We start from the raw sequence: 8,505 nt of genomic DNA, 5'->3' as shown, positions 1-8,505 counted from the left end.
TAAAGTAAACATTAAATGAATTGCAAGAGAAATAAACACTTAGCATTAAGAGATAAATAAATGACAATCCTAATTAGACCAAGGGGGAACCATAATCATCACGTGGTAAGCGTGCAATTAAGGGCAATTGTATCCAAGGATAATTAGAATCCTAAGGTGAAGCCGTGCGGGCTTGTTCAATTTTGAGCACAATCTCAAGCCAATGATTTACCCACATATTTTAAGAGAAAATTGGTCCAAGAATTATTTTAAAGCTTTTTAGGGAACTCTAAAACAAGTTTGGAATTTTGGGATTTTTGAAAAAAAAAATTAATATTTTAATATTTTCGAGTTTTTTTAAAAGAAAATTCCGAAATTTTTTTGTAAATTTTCAGGTTTCTGAAATTTCCATGAATTTTCCGAAAGTTGGAAATTTTTTTAAATATTTTTAATATACATTTTTAAATATTTTCTGAATTTTTGGATTTTTTTATATATGAAAAACCATTCGGACCGGGTCGAAAGACCCAGCCCTACTAAACCGGCCCGGACCCCATCGTCCTGGTCGTTTTTAAAAAAACAAAAACGGGCTGGCCCCAAGGCCTACTCGAAAAAGAAAAATAAAATAAAATAAGGCCCATGAAAATCCTTTCCTAGAACGGCCCAATCCCAAATTTTGCTCTCAACCCAACTTTTCATTTCAGCTCCTAACCTCACCAGCCCATTAACCAAACTAAAATCACAGCCCATTTTCTATTTCTATATTTTTGCTTTTTCTTTTTATTTCTCTTTGTTTTTCTTTTAATCTTTTTTTTTTTTATTTCTGGTCTTCTTCTTCTGGTCTTCACGCAGCTCCCCACGACGTCTTCATGAACCCCTTTCCATCCGACGATTTCTCCCACCAAACCAGCGCCAACGAACGTCATCCCTTGGTAAGGTTCACCGGTGTTTGGACCATCTTCACCCGTTGGTCATACCGCTCGACCGGCGGCGACCGCCGCCGACCACCTTTTCCCACGACCGATAACCCGTTCACCGGAACAAAGAAAACCCTCACTCTCCCGACGACGCATGATTATTTCACGAATACCACACCAAAACACAATAACCATGCGAACAAGAAACATGATTCAGCAGCTAAATATGCAAGCACGGATCGATTCTAAGCTAAAACACGAACTGACTTTTCGGATATCTATGAAGCATTTTGTCGAACAGTTGGAGTGCAGTACCAAATTTCAAGGTTTTTGGCTCAACCGAGCCTTGAACATGCCTTGGGGGTCTCGAACACAACATACAAGGAATATGGAAACGAAACGCAAGGGCGACGAGGGCCAGAGCTTGCGCGAGCCGGACGGCCGCGAGCTCCGGCCCGGTGCGCCTAAAATGGAGCAAGGAGGGAGCCGAACCTACCTGGTCAGCTCGAGGATGTATCCGGGAAGGTCTTCGGACCAGCCCGTGCGTGACTGAACCGCTCACGGTTGCTCGTACCGCTCTCTCAGTTCGCCGGCTCTCTCCGCTCGATTCAAGCCTCTCACCCTCGGCCTTTCTCCCTGTATTTCTCTCCCTCTCGGTTTCTCTCTGGTTCCTCTCAGCTCCTCCTCCGCTCTCTCGGTTTCTCATAGTTCCAGAAGAAGGGCGTCGGGGAGCCGGATTCCGTGCACGGTCGAGCCTCTCTTTGGCTCTTTACCCTCTCTCAATTACTTCTCTCGCTCCAGCTCTCACTCTCACTCTCGTGCACCTCTCTCGCTCAAGCTCTCCCTCTTTTCTCCTGTCTCTGCCAGTTCTCCTCTTGCAAATGAGCGAGACCCTCACTTTTAAAGGTGACCAGCAGGCGCGCATGGCCTCTGCCACTGCCAGCTTGCTGGCCAGACCAATCCCGATCCGCGGATCACGCCGCCATCTGCCCCTCACGATCTCCTGCTCTTCTCTGTCTCCGCTGCTGTTTCTTCTTTTTTGCAGGTTTGAGCTCGAGAGAGAGAAGACAGATGGGATGGGCCGCGAAGGAGGAAAAGATGCCGGGCTGGGCCTAGGCCCTTGCGAGGGGAAAAGAAGAGGAAGGAAGGGGGCGGGTCGGGTCGGGTCGGGCCGGGTCGGGCCATGGCCGGATCCGGGCCGACCCGACCTCTTTGGCGTTTTTTTTTTTTTTTCTCTTCTAAATTTTTTTTAACTCTTTTTTTTTAATAATATTTTTTTGACTAATTCCTAACCGTTAACGCTACTTTAAATTAATTAACTTAGGTGAAATTTAGGTATCAACATGAGCCTTAGCAGCCTAATCCGCATCAAAGTTTGCTTCTCTTTTGCAAAACCTAACACACGAACGGGTGAAATCCATGGTGAGATCATCGTATTGGAGAGATCCATGGTGAGATCACTATAAAAAAATTTCAATAACCACTAGCTTGTAGGTGGTTCAACCATTTGTCAAAGTCATTTCCATTTATCATGGCATGCAGCCACTTACTGTGACATTTTATCCAATATGATCAAATCACCAATTGTCGACCGATACCCGACGACTAGAATTATTTCCATTTATGAATATTGACTCAGCGATTTATGTAAGCATTTTAGACAAAAAATTTATACACCTTAGTACACACCCCATCCTCTTGTTAACTTACGCATCAAAAGGCCAATACTAATAATAATAATAAATCTGAACCGCCCCCCCCAAACTCATATACGTTGTTGTAGGTCCGTCTCAAGGTGGCAGCATCGACAAATTTCTCAAGACTAACTATACATCGGCCAATTAGACACTCATTACATGGACATGTACAAGATACATTCTTTATGAGATATGTTTCATTTCACCCATTCTGTATGTATACAAATCCTTTGAGAATAAGAACTATTATCAAAACCTGGTAGATGTTATATTGTCACATTGATCCCATTAATATCAAAACCTGGTAGATGTTATATTGTCACATTGATTCCATTAACACCAACGGATTAATTTCCGCTGGCTAGTCTATACATCAGGTCCTTGACTAAAATCATGAAGAACTATTCTGAGAAAAAGTTCAACAAAAATTAACTTTGAACTGTCACAATTAGAGTGAGATCATTTCTTTTATCTCGCAGATTATCAAATTATCGCATCACTCGGAACTTTCCTTTGGAACGTGGTGTAGGAAAGCTCCAAAAACTTCTTTGCTTCTGACTTAATTGCCTATTGGAGTTGCCTAATATTGACTAAGAAAGAGATTATGATTCCAAGTTCCCACACATGATGATCATTAATAAATACATTATAGCACGAGATCCATGTGGCTCGCTCCGGCAAAAGAAGCTTCAAGAAATAAAGCGAGGTACATTAATAAATAATACCTATTCACCAAATAAATATACAAAACAATATGGTTATTTCCCTTTTATTTGTCGGATTTTGAAATAGACTATGCTTGCATAATAGTACCGCTTCTCTCAACAAGTGACGGTGCAACTTGATCCATTCATTTTATTTTGTTTTATGATGGGCAACCGGATCTTAATTTGATGTAGAAAATCATTGATTTTGCATGTGTGCAATATTTAAACAAATCCAATGATATAATTCAAGGAAAAAGAAACCCATGGCGGAATATTGGTCCAAAATAAGAAAAAAATTGCTATTTAAGATTTCGTAAATAAAGAGTATTAAATTCCAATACGCAAATAATATAGATAAATTGGACTTTCAGTTTTCTTTTTCAAAGTTTTTGTTTGTTTAGATACCTTGTATACCTTTATTTACAAAAAAGAGTGGAAAAGAAAATATTGCGGGGATTTTGCAATGTCATCAGCGCATTCTCTCTATTCTTTTATGATGAATCAATCGCGATGGACTAGTTGGGCCAAACTCCACAGCTTGTTTTGATGAGGCTCTCGGCTTTCATGCGAGTACAATACTATAGTTGCCATCCGATAGTTGAGATTTGTCAACTAATCGATTGTTTTGTCATATGATATCATTCAGTAGCTCACAGTTGATGACCAATATAGTATCATATTATGAAAGTGTTAAATGTGACCAATCACCCGAGTCATTAGTAGCAAAGGAATTCGATGGGATTGAAGGGCTTGAATTGTCGGAAATATGTCGGATAGTTTTATCCAGCATTTTCGCCGGCACTTTGCTGAAGATTCGAAGTATTCTTTGCTTTTGCTGGATAATCGATAATTTTCTAGTGGTGCTACGTATTATTCATCTAAGAAAGAAGTTATTAGCCCAGCTTCCGACGTACCCATGGACCATCACGTGAAAATAACATGTATGATGTATCTAAGGTTGTTCCAAATTGGTGGACTCGAATTCCCAAAACTGGATTTGCCTGAGTAAGAGCGAGTAAGCGAAGGCAATCGGATGAAAATCTATTTACTCATTCGCCAAAAATAATTGCATGGTCCGCCTTCATCAGCTGAGCAAGGTGCATGTATTTCGGTTATCATTCTAACTTTATTTTGTATACAAAAGCTTACGCATGGAATGGGCATATTTTATATTGATCATCTACTACCGACCAATTTAAATAATCTAGTCTTCTAGATTCAGGCCAGAAATAAATAATCCATTCTTCTAGGTAGTGTTGCCATAGCTTTTTCATTATAATAAACCAGCTAAGCAAAGATGGATTGTCAATAGGTCCCCGTTAAATTTGGTTCATGCATAGGCAATATTGATACGTGGGCTCCATATGATGACAATCTTGTGTATCTAAGCTGATGGTATTTGTCATGAAATATTTATATGTAACTTCTTTTTATGAATTCTTTCTTTGGTGAGATAGTCTTAAGGTAGGTGAAGTGAATTCTAATCTCAAAGACTTCTCAGCAAATACATGACAAAGATTCAATCTGTATGAATTAACCTACGCATAAATTATATGTGACTCAAAAGTCCTTGCAGATATACAGCATCATCACATGGACTAAGCAAGGAAATCAAATCACTCTTGGAAAGAAATAACGGAAGCTCTGACAATTTCGTAAAGTAAGTGGATTACATGGTAAGAAAAGTTGGACCCGATTTGTTGCAAGCTGACCTTAAAAAACCTCCACGTGAATCACCCTTTGACTTTCGTATACCTCTTTATTTCACAAAACAGAACAAAGAAGATTGACAGACCGCCGCCTCCTCAATCTCATCTTATTTCACATTAAGAGGCGTATAGTCTATTCGTTCTTAATTAATCATGAGCGCTGATTGGCCTGAACTCCGCAGTAGGTCTTGATGAGGCTCTCGGCCTTGATGCGGTTGTCACTAGAGTCATAATAGCAAAGGAAATCGATGTGATTGAAGGGCTTATATTGCCGAGGGTGTGCTTTGTTGATGAACTCCTCAGGGGTCTCGATCATCCCTGAGACATACGAGAATGTCCCGAGAGAGTATCTCACTTGACTCTCTTCTCGAACCGCCACTCGGTGGTAGCACGCCTTGATCCTTCCATTGCTCCATGCCTGATTAAGAATGAACCCCACAAAATTAGAAATGATTTTGATGAACTAGCGCGAACTAGTGATTGGAAAAATTTTCACGAGCAAATAAGTGACTCACCACACATGCATCACCAGCCATGACCATGAAAGTGGAAGCCGAGGGCTCAAAAGTGAACCACTCGCCGTCTTTGGTCCTCACTTCCAAGCCCCTAATGTTGTTCTGGTGCAAGTAGGACAAGAAGCTCTTGTCCGTGTGAGCGATCGGGTTCACACTGGCATCAAGGTCTGCCGGCTTCTTGTACTTCAAGAATCGGAGGAGGTACGTGCAGGATTCGATGTAAGGGTCATAGCATTTCTCAACCCCATAGCTCTCGCAGACCATTCTGAACACTACTTTCTCTATCTCAGCTATGAATTTGCCATAGTCATGAACGGTTTTGCTGCAGCCAAAATAAAAGAGAAGCTAAAGCTCGTTGGGAGTCCAACTCTGGTCATATTTTGTAAACCAAACGTGTTTGTCATTGTCTTTTAATAAAGCAAAAATAGTTGTCGGGTGTACTGCCGAGATATATAAACGTTGGCATAAACGTGTTTGACTAAAAGTGATGTTGCAGACGCCAGACGGTAAATTAGCATTCGAGACCTTAGTATCGTAAGAAAGCAGGAGAAAGATTAGTACCAGAAATGGTCATTCCCGGAAGGCCACATGAGGGAGGTGAACTTTTCGCACTCTTCAAGCTTCTCGGCACCATCGATGTTCGTGCCCTCGAGGAGAGGAGTCCCAGGGACTTTGGGGATATAGCCATGGGAAGGCTTGAAGTTGGTGTTCTTGATCTTGGTTTCATGGGGGAGATCGAAGAGATCTTCGGTGACGCTAAAGACGGTGTCATGGAGGCCAAGAGGGACGTTGGGGTGATCAACGATGAAGCACCCGTGATCCTCAAGAGCCTGCACGATCACTTTGCAAGCTTTTTCCCATGAGCTTGTCCCCGGTTTCATGCATTCCTCGGAGAGCACTATCACTGGGATCTGGGAAGCCACTTTTGTTCCCGCCATCTCCCTCACCTCTATATCTCTCGGAGCGCACACGCCAAGAGCAAGACTCTGTTTTTAAGCTGAGTCTCTCTAGCGGGTGCTCTTTGCTTGATGAATTGCCGCAGTGCATTTGAGCTTTTTATAGGCAACTGAATGTTCTCTTAGTCCAACCTGAGGGGCGTCCAAAAACACCAAAATGTGAAAAGGCTGTCTACGTACGAACACTGCCGTCTATTTGAGAAATACTACCAGTAAAATTAGCACATGTAGTGAACAAAGTCAAATTTAGTGAAATCCACGCTAATATGAGAGGTCTTGATAAACCGTCATGTATCAAAATCTCATCTTTCATTCAGAATAATCTTAGAGGTAACGTTTATCACTATTTTGATTCAACTTTAGAGAACACGCCCAGACAAGGCGGCTTAATCAACGTGCATCCATCGCAAAACGCCAAATCAAATATTTGATTACCATGATATAAAGAATACTAATAGTAAGGGAAATCACTTTATTTAAAAGCTAGCATGCTTTAAATACTGCTTATTAATTGCTCGGAGTAGTCTGTTAAATCAATCTACTATAGACAAAAACATGTGAACATACGAGAAAACATAAGTTCTTACATAGTCTATCTCAATATACACAAGCATTTATGTGTGATGATATCTATATTTTGACGACCCAATCATTCGTTTATTGCATAAAAAATTAAGAATAAACTTTAGCCCCAACCAAAAATATTAGATCGTATTGCATTTTGTATTGGACCAGTGACAGATGGGTTTGAATTGATGATTCTGAGCTTTAACCTGATGAGATTAGACTAAGCCCGCGGTGAGGAAAATTTTGGCCAAGTCCTTGGACGATGAGATTGAGGCGAATTTGAAAAAAAAAAAAAAAAGCAATATCTTAAAATCTTTCAGTCACGTGGCAAAGAGGGAAACAATCGGCATAATCTTCATTTTATTTGTGCGTAGTGGGCTATTTGAACAAAAAAATATAAAGAGAGAGTGACATTTATGCGGCCACCAACTGCATTTGAAGAGGCCATTCACGTGCGCTTGGTCATTAAAAGATTTTGCCCCATATGAATATTGACTGAAAATCTCTGCCTAATAGAAAAGGAAATAAAATTTGACAAGAGAATGCGCAGAAAAAAGAATATATAATTGAGACGCTTGAGTCAAAGGGGGTTGGCTAATTTTTTCTCGGAGCACATAATATGGAGACACACGGAGAGATTCACGTTCTGCCAGAAGAGAAAAAAGGGAGACGGTAGTTTTGTCTTCTTAGATGGTCCCTAGAGGGAAAATCATGAAGTTCTTCTAGCAATTGCACGTGTCTTCACATCATGGCTTTTCCTCATGCCATTGTGCACCTTTTGTCATCAAGCTCACTTATTCCGAAGACCAGTTGTTTAGAGTGATTTATTGCCATCACGGCCGAAATTTTTTAGACGATTACACGGCTTCTCAATGACCAGAAGCTTCCAACTACCAAAAGCAATTGTGCCGAAATCCCCAACGTCCTACGTGCTAAGCTGCAATTCTTACGAGCTGCTCGTGATCCACCGTGAGACAACCGGTTGTCCTTGCCATCCTTGACCATCGTGTGATCGTGTCATACCGAACCGTCAACTCCCCTACTCACGGTGTATAAGCAGTCAATGAGTCCTCCATAGCCGCAAACCGCCACACCACCGACACCCACTAACGCGTCACTACCTCTCACTGCCATTCATCGCCGTTCACTGTCGAGGACGATTGCGTCGCAATTTGGAAATAAAATCCTCAAATTAGGTAAGGTGCACATCTCTATTATATTTGCAAATATTTTATTGCCTTATTTGAGTAGTTAGATATATTCTAAAATTGTATGATAGACTCTATTGGATGTTAGAATATTTTGTTAGATATTTACTTAAATAATATAATATCCACAAAATCCTAAGATACCCTCAAGTTAGGAAACTTTCCTAATTTAACAACGTACTTGGACAACCATCCGATCTCTAACCACAAGATACAATGCTTGGGTAGGGAAAATCTTCCATCCTATACA

At 40.9% G+C, this 8,505-nt stretch overlaps 1 protein-coding gene across 1 annotated transcript; it reads right to left on the bottom strand.

The window, feature by feature from the left end:
* Window positions 1-4,899: 4,899 nt before the first annotated feature.
* Window positions 4,900-6,539, bottom strand: LOC104449483 (probable 2-oxoglutarate-dependent dioxygenase AOP1). Its single transcript, XM_010063655.3, has 3 exons — window positions 6,086-6,539; window positions 5,525-5,846; window positions 4,900-5,427 (listed from the first exon to the last, which is right to left on the bottom strand). Exons 1-3 carry the CDS (start codon window positions 6,460-6,462, stop codon window positions 5,161-5,163), a joined length of 966 nt encoding a protein of 321 aa, XP_010061957.1. The 5' UTR covers window positions 6,463-6,539; the 3' UTR covers window positions 4,900-5,160.
* Between the last annotated feature and the right edge of the window lie 1,966 nt (window positions 6,540-8,505).

Source organism: Eucalyptus grandis, chromosome 6 (assembly GCF_016545825.1).
Source record: "Eucalyptus grandis isolate ANBG69807.140 chromosome 6, ASM1654582v1, whole genome shotgun sequence".
Classification (NCBI taxonomy): Eukaryota; Viridiplantae; Streptophyta; class Magnoliopsida; order Myrtales; family Myrtaceae; genus Eucalyptus; species Eucalyptus grandis.
This window is presented reverse-complemented; position numbering and strand designations above follow the sequence as displayed.

What these genes read in the sequence shown, in the direction of transcription:
- LOC104449483 (XM_010063655.3), bottom strand. Translation starts at nt 6,462, where the DNA reads ATGGCGGGAACAAAAGTGGCTTCCCAGATCCCAGTGATAGTGCTCTCC. An exon ending in TCCGGGAATGACCATTTCTG is followed by an intron (nt 5,847 to 6,085) that starts GTACTAATCTTT and finishes TTTTGGCTGCAG; the next exon opens with CAAAACCGTTCATGACTATG. An exon ending in TGGCTGGTGATGCATGTGTG is followed by an intron (nt 5,428 to 5,524) that starts GTGAGTCACTTA and finishes ATTCTTAATCAG; the next exon opens with GCATGGAGCAATGGAAGGAT.